Below are 17,380 nucleotides of genomic sequence, written 5' to 3'. Positions count from 1 at the left end.
GATGCTGAGACTAACAAAACAAGCAAGTTTCATCCTGAATCCCAGCCTACATCTCCCCACTGTCTTCAAATATCTGAGAGGCTATCATAGGGAATACTGTATGAATGTAGTCTGCCCTTCTCCAAAGGGCACAACTAGGGCTGGGGAGTGGGACATATAGGAAAGCAAAGTGCTGCTCAACATAAGGGAGACTTTTCTAGTAACATAGTTATGTGACACTGGAGGGCCTACCCTGAAATGTATCAGTGAGATCCATGGAGGGATCATTTATCTCCACTATTTGGCATTTCTCAATTGGAAAGGAGATTAACCAAATAATCTCTCAGATCCCCATGTATAATTCCCCAAGTAAATAAATGCATAGCCAATAAGGGAATATTTAGTACAGAGAATTTATATTGAATATAACATGTATCTTCAATTTTATTTCCTTTTGATTATTTCTTAGTTTTGGTTATTTATTTGTATCACCAAAGGTAACACAAACTTTCCAATTTTCATGGTACACGCAGCAAAGATAAAACCACTTGGGCAAATTCAAAGAAATGACTCATCACAACCCTGACATGAACCCTAGATATTGCCCATGATAGGCAGTTTTCCAACCTAGGCAAAATATGACATCTATTTATTTGTTCAATAAATATTTCTTGAGCACCCATTATGTCCCAGACACTGTGGTGATTATAGGAAAAACGGTAGAGTGGTGACTAAAACAACCATTGTTCTCATTGTTCTTTTTTTAAAAAGATTTTATTTATTCATTTGACAGACAGAGATCACAAGTAGGCGGAGAGGCAGGCAGAGAGAGATGAAGGGAAGCAGGCTCCCCGCTGAGTAGAGAGCCTGACTCGGGGCTCAATCCCAGGACCCTGAGATCATGACCTGAGCCAAAGGCAGAGGCTTTAACCCACTGAGCCACCCAGGCGCCCCTCTCATTGTCTTATGAGACTGATATTCTAGGGGCAAATGTGGACAAATGAACAAGCAGTTGCCATTAATGTCATCCCTGCTATAATAGGAGAAAGTACAGAGCTTGAGATAGAACTCTGGAATGTCAGAGGATGACCTTCAAGACGTTGTGGATCAGGGAAGAATTTCTGGAAGAAGTTTATCTGAACTGAGACATGAAGAAGTATTTGGAATAGAAATTAGCAGGGGGAGGAGTAAGAAGGAGGGGCAAGAAGTTTACAGAGAATGCTTTAGACAGTTGCATCTGGTTCTTGTTTTTCTTGCTTTATTGCTTGTTGCTTGATATTGCTTATCTTGTTCTGTATTGCTCTTTTGACTCAATTCGTTGGAAGAATTGTCACTTTGAAAGGATTAATTTTATGCTTTACCATTTAACAGGAAATACCTTCCTTTTTAGTACCTTACTGGGAACTAATAGAAAATTCCTATATAAACTCCATCAAAACGGTACTCAGGCATCTGAGAGAAGAACAGCATTCAGTGATTTCTTACTTATATGAAATTAGGTAAGTAAAGATACTTATATGAAATACTTATAAAAAGTTACTTATATGAAATATTGTCAGAAATACTTGTATGAAATTAGGTAAGTAAAGTCAGAATTTTGTAGTCTACAGGCATGTCATGTGAGCTCCATCTAATTCTCTTACTGTCTTACAGAACAAATTTCCAGCATTTTCTACGGCGTCCAGATCACAAACAAGATTTTGTATCTCAATGGCAGGCTGATTTCAATGCTCTCCCTGATGACCTGTGGGATGATGAGGAAACAAAGTCTGAACTACACCAGAGAGTAAATGTAAGGAAACCTGCGACCTGCTGCACCAGGGTCTTCACATACATGAATATTGTACTGTGGAACCTAACTCATTCTCTTCTTTTTCTGTGAAGTGTGGGGGTGAGGAGGGAAATGGTTTGAACACTTACCTGCCAACTTTCAAGAGCAATGGCTCTTCTAAACTTGAGTTCAGAATGGAAACATGGTGGACAATACTTGCAGAAAGAGGATACAAATCCAGCAAAGCAAAAGCATTCTTGGCATCTGTTTTGTAGCTTCCTAACCCCTTTGTTCGGCATTGTAACTATCTCTATGTCTGGCATTAAGCGCATGCCTACCTTGAGTGCGGTCATAAGGATGGATGATGTCAGGGAGAAGAGGAATGAGGGAACTTCATGGAAAACCTAAAGGGCAGCCAATATTAAATAGATCCTTTGAGAGAAGGTACCAAATCTTATACATCTTTCTATCTCCAGCAGGCACCGTGCCTAGCACTTACTAGACAGATTTTCATAAGTTCATAAATGGAATCTATTATGCTGATGTCTTAGAAGAAGACTTCTGATGTCCAGGAAGCCTGATTTCAATTAAGAAATTAAAAACATTAAACTTTTAAAAATATCAATTCAAACAATAAAGTAGAGAAGCTTCTAATAAGAATAGTCAAGGAAAGAAAAAAAAACTTTAAGTAGAGATTCGGATAGATCCCATAGTTTTTGACTTTATAGTTATAATAATAATTGTTATAACTATAAATTATATAAATATACATATTATAAATTATAATTAATTTCCAAATAGTGTCAAATTGCCTTACTGATATTCTCACTGGCCACATAATTATTTTTTAAATGTTTTGTTTCATTTCCAAGTGACAAATGTTGTTATTGCTTAAAACTTTGTCCCTTGCTTCTAATTCTGTTGCATTGTGATCTGAGAATTAGAGGTTTTATTTTAATTTAATTTAGTGATTTTAATAATATTTTAAATTTATCTAAGTTTTTAAGTTACCTGAAACATTAATTTTTTTTTGTTTATATTCCATGGATGCTAGAAAATAGCATATAATCTCTATGTAGAAGGTTCAATAAGTTTTGGCCAAATCAACCTTGTTAATGTCATTAGAATGCTTTTTAGCAGTGAATTCTCCACAGAAGTATATTATAGAGAAACTTGAGAAGTTCTAAAGAGTAAAACTGCCTTTCCTTCAGGCCCTGTGTCCAAACTTAGGTTTAGGGTGGGCCCCACATATCACTTTCATTTTTTAAAATGTCATAAGTAATTCTGATTGAAAAAAATTACCCTTTGGGTATATTTTTATATCTACATAATCTTGCAAACCTAATGGAAGTAAGTTAAAAATCCCTATGATGGTTACATTTCTATCCATTTGCCTTGCTTTATAGATTGCTTTACAGATTTTAATGTAGCAACACTAATAGCTAACCTGAACTTGGTACAGTGCTGGCACTGTTTTCTTGCATCCTCAGGACAACCCTCTGAGATGGAAACTAGTAATAGTCCCATTTTATGGATGACAAAATATGGTGAAATAAGTGTCAGAGCTGGGATCTGACCCCACACTGCCAGGCTCCCCAGCCCATGCCCTGAAGAGATCGTTAAAACTGTTTCTCTGATGCAGCCTTATTTGGCATGTGAAGAAACATGACACACTACCTCTTCATGGTCTCCTATACTCTTTATAGTATAAAATAACCATTTTTGCACCAAAGTACTTCTTTTGTATTGAATTCTACTGTATCTAATATCAATACTGTGTACTTGCCTTATTTCTTATTTGTATTTGTCTTGAATAAGTTTTGACTTTGACCTTTTTGTGTCATTTTGTTTTATGTGAGACTCTAGTAAGCACCATATAAATTGAACTTTGGCTTTTGACCCAATAGAAAACTTTTAAAACTTTTTAGAAGTGTTCATTTTCCATGATTTTTGTCTGCACAACCTTCACAATTAATAGCCATGAGTTTTTCTTCAATACAACCCACTCTGATTATTCAGGAATACACAATAATTCCCTAATTCTTGCCAAATGAAATGTGAAAACCAGCTATGCCTCTGGGTAAGCCCAGACCCTTTCTATGCTTGGTCAATGTCTTTGTTCTTGGCTTATTTCATTCCAATTCTGAGAAGTTAATGGAGAGGTTCTGCTATTGCACTGTCCCCACTCTGCCATCAGAAATCTGAACCACAGAAATGTTAATACTTGCCAAGGCCTCACAGTGAGGCAGGAACAAAAAGAAAACTCTTCTAGCTCTCAAAGATGTACAAACTCTTGGTAAGCACAAGCCAGTATGCATTGAAAGTCTACCAGAGCATTTGTGGAAACACCATAGAGATAACAAGATCAGCTCTAAAATGATGGTGTTTTGTGCTGATACTTAGCATAGGGCTACAAGAATGGCTGTGATATTTTCATTTTATGTGCAGTTCCCTGAAGGTAACAAATCAAAATGCCAAGAGTTCTATTAATAAAGTATCACAGAACTAAAACCCACTGTGGTCACTGGAATGAAACTGCTTTGCATTAAGATGCCTGGCTCCACCACATGGAAACCATAGCCAAATGACTTCACCTGTCTGGGCATCAGTTTTCCCACCAGAACTTACTTCCTGGTTATTGTAGCAATCAGCAAGGTAATCCATGTAAAGCACTTAACACAATGCCTAACGCATAATAATGTTCAATACTTTATTATTGTGGAAACTGTCACATTTTGATTGACTATATATATTTCATTAATGGGATATTTTATTAAACAGATGTTTTATTGCATGGATAATGTGATATCCTTATAAGATTATAGTAGTTTTTATTAACTAAGGAATTATTGTATGCTAAATAGTATGCTGAGTGCTTTATATACATAAGCTAATTTATTCCATATAGCACATCTGAAAGGTAAGTTATGAAGAGACTAAGACCTGAAATGGTGGTGTAGATTACTCAAGAGCACAGGCTCATATCCTCGGTCCACCACCTACTCGTTGTGTGCTTTTAGGAAGACAACCTCTCTGTGACTCTTCTGCGAAATGAACATTATAACATAGTAGCTCAGGTTGCTGCCAGGCATTACACGAGTTAACATAAGGACAATGACTTGTGTTCTGACACGCTGATGCATGTAGAAAGATCCAGTTCATGGTAGCTACTGTCAGTTTTGTTATACATGTGGCAGAGCTGGGATCTTTAAAGATTCTTCCTACTGTTGGCTCTTTGGTACAAACCTAATTTTTGGACAATCCTATTAAGCTCAGACAGTATTTCTTGGTGAATGAGATGTTCCACTCATATTTATTGAACAAACTTACACCCTTGGATTAAATACAGCTGCATATTTCTTCATCAACAATACACATTTCCCAAAAAATTCCCTGAAAGGACTTTTTCATTTATGTATTTATTTTGAGAGAGAGAAAGAGAGCGCGAGTACATGGGGGAGGGGGAGGGAGAGAAAGAGAGTGAGCAGCGGGGGAGGGGCAGAGAGAGAGAGAGAGAGAGAGAGAATCTTAAGCAGGCAGAGCCTGTTGAGGGGTTTGATCTCATGACTCTGAGATCATGACCTGAGCTGAAATCAAAAGTCCAATGTTTAAATGACTGAACCACCCAGAAGCCCCAGGACTTTTTCAACTAAACAAATTTTCTGAAAAGGGATTAGACTGCTACATAAAACACAGCCACCCATAAATAAAGTGAGCTGCAGTGGACTTGTGCTGGACATGAGCATATGATATGGTGAGCTGGTCTAATAAAGTAAGGTGTGGCATAGAGTGGAAGCAAAATAAATATTTGTTGAATAAGGGAATAAAATGCACGAGTGCATTAGGTCTAATTTTCTTTGGAAACATTTTTAAGAGAGGCAAAGGATTCTAGTTTTATTACACTGCGACAACTTGAGCCCTGATGTAAAGCATAACAGTGAGGTTTCTTTCTGCTCAGGATTTACGAGACCGCCTGTGGGACATCTGTGATGCCCGGAAGGAAGAGGCTGAGCAGGAGCGTCAGGATATCATTAATGAGAGCTGGTTGCAGGACTCCATCGTAATAAAGATGAACCATTTCTTCTCACTAATGCAGGTAAGAGCAGCCCATCAACAGCCCAGAATCTTGCCTCCATAGCAATGTCCTGTCCCTCCTTTTACAACTCCTTTGGGAGAGTGAGGGGCCCCTTCAGACTCCTTTTACTCACAGCACTCTGCCTGGCCTGAGCTGCAACTTGCTGAGGAAGTGAGCTGAAATAAATCTTTTGGCCCGGGGACAAACAAGCACTAGAACTGGGAGCATCCGGGTGCCTGGGTGGCTTAGTCGGTTAAGCGTCCATTTCTTGACCTCAGCTCAGATCTTGATTTCTGGGTTGTGAATTCAAGCCCCATGAAGCCGGGCATGCTACTTTAAAAAAAGCAAAAACAAACAAACAACAACAAAAAAAACCCGGCAGCATCCCAAACAACCACCAACCAGCTTTGTGTCCAGGTGTCTTAGAACTATGGAGGGGCAGGAGAGATGCTGTCTATACTGGTTGTTACCCTGTCAGCCTCTCACAGTGGACACCCAAAGTGGCCAGCAGAGGCCCAGGAAAGCAGCTCTGCCACATAGCATGGGCTAGGTTAACATCAGCAGGCATTTGATTCCAGAAAATAAGTTTATGTCAGGATTGAAAAAAAACAAAACAGAACAAAATAAAAAAACAAAAAAACCATTCACCAGAACAACCTCATTAACTTATATTTGTAGCCTATTAAATAAAAATTACAGTTGGTGAGATAAGACTTATTAGTCAACAGATAATAATAGTCAAGACTATTGTCAACAGTGGGAAAGAAAGCACAGACCAGGTCTGGCCACCCAGCATTGCCAGGAAAAAGAACTAGAGTTTAACAGCCCGGGGTATAGTGAGCATCAGAAGCCATCTGTGCTTGTTGATTGGCTTTGCCTGAAGGAAAAAAACAAAAACAACAACAACAAAAAAACCAACATTCTCCTGTCTTCACCTAGTTTTACCACCGAGAGCAAGGTACTCTCAAGGAGCAAGTTAGACTCCTCCCCTTCTATAGGAACTGGCAGGTAGGAGATGATGCTTACTTTTCAAAAGGATGGTGCCCAGATACTTAGGAAAGACAGTTTGAGTTCTAAAACTGGCAAGAAGCTTTTAAAAAGATTTACATCTCAGGGGCACCTGATGGTCCTGGGATCCTGGGATCAAGCCCCGTGTTGCTGGGCTCCCTGCTCAGAGGGAGTGTGCTTCTCCCTATCCCTCTGCCCTCCCCAACCATGCTCTCTTTCTCATAAAAAAAATTTTAGGAAAAAAAAAAATTTAGATTTACATCTAAATGGACAGAGCCAGGATTTATAATGACAAATTTTCTAAAGTAAATTAGAAAAAGGCAGTCAGGACCCTAGAGTTAGGTAGGAGACTATTCAAAGTTTAGCCAAGCTGAGGGGAATAATAAGCTTGTGTTAGTCAAGCTGTGTTACATGAGTATTTTTTCTGAAGAGCATAGCAGTGAGGGTAGAGAATGGAAGAGGGTATATTTTTCATCTTCAACCAATTGACTTACATGAGGAGATACTTCAGGAGAGCGGGATGTTTAGCTGACAATCCGAGCTAGCACTCAGTTGGTGTTCAATAAAGGCTTGCTCAACGAAAGACAATTAATGCTGATACTTCCAACTTTCACAGGGACTAGCCCGTGGTATAGGGGCAGGCTGGACCACAGGAGGCCAGAAAAGTCATCAGAAAGCTGAGACCCAGGAGCAGCCTCACTGACTACCAGCTCTGGGATCCAGGTGTGGGTTGTACAAAGGACTAACGTGAGCCTGCCAAGCAGCACTAAGCACACTGGGTAGCATTCCTGGGGCACTGGATTGGGCAAGGAGAGATTGACTGTTGGAACAGATGTGTCAGAAGCTTCCAGTGGGAATAACTGAAATCCAGTAGTAAAGGCAAAGGGAAGGAAATTTTTGTGAAAGAGAATTTTTGTGAATCATTTCTTATTAGTCCAAGCAGCACATGCCTCTTTGGGGAATAGTAGAACTAACACCTAGATAGAAGGTTCTTGTCCTGGAAGTGAATCCACATCTAAAACCAATGAGGAGGAAAGAAGATAACGGACGGGACAGCAAATAAGAGCTGCTCTTTGCTAATTCCTTACTCCTTCCCCCGCATATGCCAGACACTGCTCAGAGGACTTTCACGTACGTTATATTAAACCTTCACAACACCCGCATGTGCTGACTTCTGTTATAATCCTTCAGCATTGTTCAAATAGTTGAAGGCCCACCACATGGAACAACAAAGGACCTCATTCTGCACTGATTAATAATTTCTGGAAAATTCATTTCAACTGAAAAATTTGATATAGTGCTTACAGAACTTATACAGGAAATATGTAAAGGTCAGCTTGTTCCTTCTTGTTTACTAACATTCATATTTGCTATTAAAGGCAGAACTGAACCGTTTCCAAGATACAAAGAGACTCCTTCAAGATTATTACAGGGCAATGGAAGGCAAAATCCCAATCGACGACATTAAAAGATTTACTCGAATCCCATTGGTCCAACTAGATAATAGAGAAATTTTGGAAAGCCAACTTAGGTAAGGCAGACCATTGTGTTGCACTATAATTAGTTTGGGCATAAAACTTTATGATTTTAAGTTGAATACTACTAGTAAAAACCTGAATCTGCAAATCCAAAATGCAAAAAAACTCCAAAATGGAAACTTTTCTAACTTCAACTTAAGATGATTAGTATGCACTATTATCCAAATTATAGTGACTATTTACTCACTTTGCTGCTGAGGTATACTGTGTTTTATTATGAACTACTTCCAAAAGATTCTGCTGGGGATATTAGGGAATATAGAGAGTATATAAATTTTGAATTCTGAAAACCTTTTGGCTCAAGAGTTTTCAGCAAGGAATCATGAATCTCTACCACTTTTATGAAAGGTCCCAAGCACTTTTGTATGTGTATGTGTGTGTGTGTGAGTGTCATGTAAACTAAAATGGAAAGGGTTGTGAGTCTTCTTTTATAGGTAAGGAAATTGAGAAATAGTAAACATTCAGTCATATGTGATTTTAACTTTATGAGGTAAAAGACTTGTCAGTAGTTTTACATCAAATTCCCAGCAGAGCAAGAAAATAATTATATTTTCAATCAAACACTTCCATCTAATACAAACATTTGTAAATAATTGCTTTTATAGACCCAGTGGGTGAGGGCAGGAGAAGGGCAAGATCCCAAACCCAGAGAAACTATGAACAGATAGAAAAACGTCTTTAAGATATGGGGAGGAGGGAGGGTGCCTGGTGGCTCAGTCTTTAAGGATTTGCCCTTGGCTAGGGTCATGATCCCAGAATCCTGGGATTGAGCCCCTCATTGGACTCCCTGCTCAGCGGGAAGCTTGCTTCTCCCTCTCCCACCCCCCTGCCTGCCCCCACTTGTGTTCCCTCTCTCCCCATCTCTATCTCTGTCAAAAAAAAAAAAAAAACTTTAAAAAACATAAAAAAGAAGAAATAGGGAGTTGGAGTGGTGGTAATCCCAACTCTAAAACATTAAGAGAGCAAAAAGTAAGAATAAAATAACAAAAGGAAAACTCAAAATCCTTAAAATTGTATGAGTTAATTAAAAATAAATTAATAAAATAGCATTAAGAGATGAAGTAATATTTTCTCATGACCAACAAGGAGGTGATGAGAAAAATAAATGTGAAGAGAGAAAAAAAAAGAAGTTAGATTTAAAAAATAATATAAAAACTGAACATTAAGTTTAAATCTCCAAAGATATGCAATATATATTGGAGATTGAAAGCAGTATATGTCCTTTATTGTACAAGTGTGCTCGAGTCAATGCAGGTAGCACAAGTGGCACAAAACATGCATATATTGTGATTATGTTTTGAAGACAGATAGATCTGGTTTCAATCCCGCATGTTATTTACTAATTGTATGAGAATAAATTAGAACAATTTATTCTGGAAGGAAAGTCACCCCACCTCTCTTAAGCCTTGGTTTTCTTATTTATAAAGTATCTATAAAGTAGGGTGATTGTGAAGATTACAGAAAATGAAATCCTTAAAGCACTGAGTATCATGTCTGGGGAGCAGAAGACTTGAGATCTAGTCTCAGTAACACTCAATAACTGATGACTATTATTAATGCATATTATGACAATAGCCTACATGAAGTATTTTTTATTCTTAGAATTTGTATATTTTTAGTAGTTTTTAATTTAAATTCAATTAATTAACATAGAATGTATTACTTGTTTCAGAGGTAGAGGTCAGTGATTCATCAGTCTTATATAATACCCAGTGGTCATTACATCATGTGCCCTCCATAATGTCTGTCACCCAGTTACCCCGTCCCTCCACCCTCTCCCCTCCAGCAACCCTCAGTTTGTTTCCTATGATTAAAACTCTCTTATGGTTTGTCTCCCTCTCTGATTTCATCTTGTTTTAATTTTTCATCTCTTCCCCTATGATCCTTTGTTTTGTTTCTTAAATTCCAGAGTATTATAGCTGTGAGTATTGCATGTTGTTGCTTTGCTTTATTCTCCCTATACCAAAAAGGATTTGAGATGACCTGAACACAGTAAGATTATACATGAGATCTGAGACCCACTTTTTCTCACTCTAGATTTCCTCCATATAGTCTCACCATGTCCCCAATGTGCCCATATGTAAGCAAGAAAACACAAGAAGGAAAGTACCGTCTTCTTGATACAAATACAAGAGAAATGTTTAACTCAGCAAGCTACTGGAAAAGGACTTCGAAATTGAAAACAATAAAAAATCCCAAAGGCAATATGAACCATCAGAGCCATTAAAAGAGGCCAAGTTCCAATGTCTACAGTAGCAGTGCATTCTGTTCTTAGCACAAAATAGCAAGTCAGGCATATTGGGGAAGCTATTAAAGTTGGTTAACAGAATGAAACAGGGAAAAGAACAGCCAGTTCTTATTTTCTGCAAAACAACTGTGTACCACTGTCAACCTCAAATCACTGCTATGAGCAGCTACTGAAACTCTCAATCAGTGTATCAACCAATCAACTAATCAACCATAGTCTCTTTAAAATGTGTAAGGGGAAACAAGCATACTATTAAGCATTTCCACATAGCTGTCTACTTTATTTCTATAAAAACAGCAACAGCAGCAGCATAATAGTAACAAATAATTGGTTAATAATTGCCAGTGACTAAAAATAAGCAATGATAGTAATAGTAGCAATTGTGTATTTATATTATTTGAAGAAAGGAGCTTCAGGAAGTCAAGTGTCATGCCCCAATTCATGTATATTGATTGTGGCAAAGCTATCTAGACCAGATTTTTTTCCAGTAAATGAATTCTAACCCCAAATTTTATTTCTAAATGATATGCCTCCTGCGCTCGCTTCGGCAGCACATATACTAAATGATATGCCTCCAAAGTAAGGTGTTGGGAAATGCATGTTATACTGTATTAAACATTTGGAGATGATTATACAACCTTTAACTTGTTAGACACATGAATCTCAGTGTCTCAGTGACTGACATTTGATATTACTTGATTATTAAAATGTAAATTTGCCTTGTGGGTAGATATGTACTGCATAGAAGAACCTCAGCACATGGCCTCTGCAGGCACAGTACATTGTCAGAATGCCAAGTACTATAAGAATCAAAGAGCCAAGTTCAAGAAACCACATCTAGTGTTCAAAACAAGACCAAGCTACTTGTTTGCTGGAATTCACAATCAGCTTTCTGGATCACCACTCTGTTTCCCAGCAGCTTGAGTCTGCCAGACCAAATACTTGATATCTATCATGGCTCCTGACTCTCCTCAAGTTTCAGGGAAGTCATGCTTGGTGCCTAGCCCATGCCTAGTGGGGGGACAATTTACACTTTGGATTACTAAGGATCATAATAAGCATTCTGCCTTGGGGATCTCTTCCTGCTTCTCTTAGCATTTGAGACTGGGAGTCCTTCAGGGATAGAATATTCCAGGGACAGCTCTAAAATTTCTAGATAGGGGCAGCAATATGGCTGAAAGAAGGGAGAGGGAGAGCTCATCTCTGAGTTCCCATAGCACTTTAAAAAGCAAAGAGAAAGCTTCATCATCATTACTCTTAAGTGGGGAGGGCTGTTGGATTTTTTCCCCCACCCACCACCAAAACCTTGTGACCTCCATGAATCCTTCCCCCTTGCAATCCTCACATCTGTCATATCCTGCCTTTTTACTGTCCACTTCAGGAAGCCAAATAATGCTAGTCACCTTAAAGGAGTGGTGCCCAGTTTTATTTGATTTGATTTTTCATGATTGATTTGTTCCTTGTCAGAAGTTGATGCCCGGACACATTTCAAAATTGCATATCTTCAAGATTCCTGTTGTCTCATTTCCCTCCCCATTATCAATGAGAATTAAACCTAAAAATTATGTTTTGTTAATATTTTCTTCTAGTTTACTCTTGTTAATAAGACTATAAAATTTTGAATACAGGGGTGCCTGGGTGGCTCAGTGGGTTAAGCCTTTGCCTTCAGCTCAGGTCGTGGTCTCAAGGTCCTGGGATTGAGCCTCACATCAGGCTCTCTGCTCAGCAGGGAGACTGCTTCTCTCTCTCTCCCCCTCTCTCTCTGCCTGCTTGTGATCTCTGTCTGTCAAATGAATACATAAAATCTTTAAAAAAAAATTTGAGGGTGTGGGGAGAGGGGAGAGAGAGAGAGAGAGAGAATCTTAATCAAAGCAGGCCCCACTCCCAACATGAAGCCCTACGGCCTCAATCTCACAACCCTAAGATCATGATCTGAGTCAAAATAAAAAATCAGTCATTTAACTGACTGGGCCATGCAGGTACCCCCTGAATACAATCTTTTATAGTCTTTTCTTCACTTGAAGAGTTCTTCCAGGACAACTATGAAAGTATAGGTTAAAGCAAGGTAACAAAATTCCCAAAGTAACCTGTCAAAAAAAAATGGTAAATGAAATATTTATATTTCCTTTTTATTTGTTGGATTTTTTTTTATTTTTTCAAAGAATTCCTCTAATTTCTCGAATATCCATATCCCCGGATTCAACTATGTCCAAACCAAAAACAAAGGCCATACTGAAGGGCAAGATCGATTACTCACTGGAAAATGTTGAGGCAAACTTTGAGGCAGATGAGAAGTTGTTACTGGACACCTGGCAGCAGGCTTCTTTAGCAATATCTCACATGGTAAGCAGTGCTCATTATTACATTTTCACTAAGCACTAACTTTGGTATATGCTATGAATAGAAAATTTACACAATGTTGTATAAAGCTATACCTTCAGGAACTTTTTTGTCTCATTTTGTTTACTGAAAGAAATAAGAAATAAAACAATTCAGTCAGTAAATATATGAGCTCAAGAATGGAGGAAATCATTAGATTATTTTTTGTGCTGGGCTCCAAGTGCAGAGACCAAAAGGGTCCTTTGGGAAAAGTCAATGACATGGGTCAAATATAATGCAATAAGGGAGGGATGGGGCTGTGGCCTAGTGGAAATCACACTCCTAAAGAGGTATGTGCTACATCTCCCAGACCAAATACCATTTAAGAATGAGGCCCAGTATGGCCAGATTTTATAATTTTCCAGGAAAAGCCAGAAATTCAGATTTTTATGTGAAACCTACTGATTTTAGCATGTTAGAAATGAAATTAAATTTATAAAACTTTGCAGAGCTAAGAAAAACACACATCTGGCCTGTAGATCTCTAGTTTGCATAAGCTACCTATGGGGTAAGTATTATCCTCACTACCAAGGAAAACGAGGATCCAGAAAGGTAAAAAATTTTGCCAAGGTTACATAGCAGGTCATGTTATCAACAAGGAGATCTGACCTAGGACTATATGAATTCAAAGTTCATGTCCTTTTCAGCTTCACTGGGAAGCCAAGGGACAACAATAGTCCCTGTGTTTAAGGGGCCCATACCAAATCAAAAGAGAAGAGAAGAGCATACAGATAACTGTAATGTAAGGAGAAGCTTCCCCCTGTACAGAAGGTGCACACAAGGTTTAGCTTGGAGGACCACTGTTCCCTCACTCTCCAGTCCTAAGTGCCCAAGGTGGTTCTGTTTCATTCTGTGCCAGGTGCTCTTTGGGTTTCCCCAAAATATCCTATCCAAACAGGAAGCAGTGTCAACCTTTCCAAAAAGCTTTGTGGAAGAGATGGAAGAGGTGGAAGAGGAGCTTACCTCAGGGTCTCAGAGGGAGGAGGTGACACTTCTGACTGGGTGTTTTCCAAGTCCCTTTCTGGCCACTCAACCTCCATGGTTCTTTTCTCTAGTTCATCCCACAACAGCCTTAGTGTTCTTTCCTCCCTTTGTGTTCTCCTTCTGTTCCCTTTTTTCTTCCTTCTTTCATTTCTTCCTCTCAAAAGTGATTGTAGTTGCCTTTCATTGTCTTGCTTCTTCTATAAAAAATTTTAGTGGGATTTTGACACAACTAAGAAAAGTGCATGAAGTAGAACTGCAGGGCTTGCTGAACACACCTAAAGTTACTCGTGGAACCAGCACATGGGAGAAATGGGAAAGGTCCACACCTACCCAGCCCTTGCCCCTTCCCAGTTCTAATCCCCTGGATTCCTACAACGTGGACCCTCCACTTGCCTTTTGACTAACTGTTCCCTTGATATTCATAAGTTTTAAGTCTATTATACCTCTAAACAGTAGACTTTAGCTTTGCTTGCTTTTGAATTTCAAATATATGGACTCATACTTTTTTTCTCTTTGTGTTTTCTTTTCCTCAACGTTATTTATGAGATTAATTCAATGTTGTTGAGTGGAGCTGTAGTCCGTTCCTTTTTGTTGTTATACATTGTTTCATTATATAAATTTATCACAGTTTATTGAACTAGTCTGCTACTAATACACATTTGGGCTTCCAGTTTGTGCCATTATGGATATCCTTGCTATGAACATTCTTGTACTTGTCCACTGATGCACATATGCACACACAGCCTTTGGATATATGGCTAAGAGTGGTTGCTATCTTCAATGTCAGTAGATGATACTATACATAATACTTCAGTATGCATAAGTAATACCAGATTTTCCCATTCACTGCAGTATTATCTTTGTCATAAATTAAGTGACCACATATCATAAATTAGTTCTGTTGCTTTGCTCTATTTTTCCATCCTTGTACCAAAACCACATAACATCATATCATTTGTTATCCAGATGAGCAAATCTTCCTACCTTGTCATCTGTCCAATGCATTTTGGCTTTTCTTGGCTCTTTGCCTCTCCATATAAATTTTCAAGTTAGCTTGTCAAAATTTACGAAAGTGTTGGCTGTAGATTTTTTTCGATGCTATTTATCAGATTATGGAAGTTTCTTTACATTTCTAGCTTACTGTGAGGGTTTTTTCATAAATATATTAACAAAAAATTTTCATGCATCTATTGAGTTTGCCAAATGATTTTCTTTCTGTTTTCTATCAATAGCAAAATACCTTATTGGTCAATTTTCTAATATTAAACTTAAATCACATCCCTGGAATAAGCCCAACATTATAATGAAACATTATACTTGTTACATATTGCTGGATTGGTTTTCCTAATAATTTACTTAGGGTTTTTGAATCTGTTCATGAGTGAGAAAATCCTATAATTTGTCTTTCTCATACTGTCCTTGTCAACTTTTAGCATTCATGTAATACTAGCCTCATAAATCAAGTCAGGATATGTTTCCTTTCTTTTTATTCTTTAGAAGAGTTTGAGGAAGTTGGAATTATTCCCTCTTGAAGTGTTCAGTAGCCTTATCCAAGAGGCCATCTGGGCCTGGTGAACTAAAACTTTTCTTACGAGGAGGTAATCTTCCTTATCTATAATGGGTTTTTTTTTTTTTTTTTTTTTAGAAATTATGGTTTTAAATATAGTTTATACATTATATCTTTGTTCACTGTTTTATTTTTATCCTTTCTGTATCTTTTCCCGTTTGCTTTTTCACTCCTACTTACTTTTAGAAGTAGTGCATTATATTATGTTCTTTTACTGGTTACCATAGGTTACACCATAAATTGTTAACTTATCAAATTCTAAATATTATTTAGTCAGTAATTCATGGTGTTATCTCTAAAGTAACCATTAAGTGAATTAGTGTGTAGTGAAAAATGAATAAATTAAAAATATTAAGTCCAAAATAAGAAAGAAAGGAGGACAGAAAAAGATTTAGGACAAAGAATACAAATAGAAAGCACCTAGTAAGACGATACATATAGACCCCAAATGTATCGATAGCTACTTTATAAGGCAAAATGATCCAGTTAAAGGAAAGAGATTGATTTATTTTATTAAAAAAAATATGTGATGCTTATAAGAACACAGAAATCATCTTCTGTTCTTAACCAGAGAGGAAAATGAGGTAGTGTGATGACTTCAGCAGCCACCATGGAATCCTAAACCCTTGACCCAGAGGCTCAGAGCTCCCCATCATGCTAGTACCAACTCATGAAGCCTTCTCATAAAGTAACTAAATACTGGTTCCTATATATTTCATCAGCATTAACAATTTTCATGCCTTGGCCAATGTCATCTTTTTCTCCTAAAATATGTTCTTCCTTCCTTCTATTTGATTAAACTATATGCTTTCTGAAAGTCTTCAGAGCTAGTTCCTGCTTTGATTCCTGAGTTGTTGGTTGCTGTTTGAACCTCTTGTCTTCTCTGATCATGTGCTCTTCCAATCCCTGTAACAGTATTATCTTCCCAAGCATCCAGCTCTTCCTATCTAGGAAGATTCTAGGTGATTGTAATGTTTATCTCACTATTTTCCTAAAATAGTGATTGTAATGTTTATCTCACTATTTTCCTAAACACTGAACACTGGATTCTAAGACTTTTTATACACCCTATACCTGGCAACATGCCCACATCTAATATGATACTAAGCCCTCAGCACAGTCTGACATGGGACTGCTGCTGTACCAAAGATGCTGAGGTTACTACTGATGATGATGCCAATGACAATGGTGATGAGTTTGATTACAACTACCAAGCACCAGAGAATGGGAAACCAGAGCTAGGAGTTTGGGGGGGGGGGGAGGAATTATTATTCTTATGGAGCTACATAAAGTAATTTACAACTCTTACAAATCCTATTAGAATATCCTAGGGGAGATGACATCGTAGAATATTACATTATTGGAAAGAGCAGCACATAGCAAAAAGAGCACTGGCTACCACTCTGGGTTTAGTTGTATGATTTTGTGGAAATAACCTCTTCCAGTCTTCAATTCCTTGTCTGTAACATGGGAGACATTCCACATACCTTTCCTTTCGTGAATGGTTGGAAGATCTAATGAAATAATGCATGCCGATGTGTCTTAGAAATTGTAAATATAATAGATCATGATGTTAAAAATTTATTAACAATTGTACTATTTTCCTTGTGGACTTTAAAAACCACATAGAGGGTTGCCTGGGTGGCTCAGTCTGTTAAGTGTCTGCCTTGGGCTCAGATCATGATCTCAGGGTCCTGGGATCAAGCCCCGCATCAGGCTCCCTGCTTCTCCCTATTCCCACTGCTTGTTCTCTCTCCCTCTCCCTCAAATAAATAAATAAAATCTTAAAAAAAAATAAAATAAATAAAAACCACATAGAAATAAGGGAGAA

At 37.9% G+C, this 17,380-nt stretch overlaps 1 protein-coding gene across 3 annotated transcripts in view; it reads left to right on the top strand.

Moving 5' to 3' along the window:
- Positions 1–17,380, top strand: part of SPEF2 (sperm flagellar 2) — a 170,274-nt gene that overhangs the window by 105,795 nt on the left and 47,099 nt on the right. For all 3 annotated transcript variants that reach the window (XM_032337619.1, XM_032337618.1, XM_032337617.1), the window contains 5 exons: positions 1,351–1,478; positions 1,633–1,771; positions 5,709–5,846; positions 8,213–8,364; positions 12,782–12,962. In XM_032337619.1, the coding sequence (XP_032193510.1) occupies positions 1,351–1,478; positions 1,633–1,771; positions 5,709–5,846; positions 8,213–8,364; positions 12,782–12,962 (738 nt within the window). The remainder of the gene's footprint in view (positions 1–1,350; positions 1,479–1,632; positions 1,772–5,708; positions 5,847–8,212; positions 8,365–12,781; positions 12,963–17,380) is intronic.

The sequence above is a fragment of the Mustela erminea genome, chromosome 3 (assembly GCF_009829155.1).
Source record: "Mustela erminea isolate mMusErm1 chromosome 3, mMusErm1.Pri, whole genome shotgun sequence".
Classification (NCBI taxonomy): domain Eukaryota; kingdom Metazoa; phylum Chordata; class Mammalia; order Carnivora; family Mustelidae; genus Mustela; species Mustela erminea.
The sequence above is the reverse complement of the archived record's forward strand: the minus strand, read 5'-3'. Positions and strand labels throughout refer to the sequence as shown.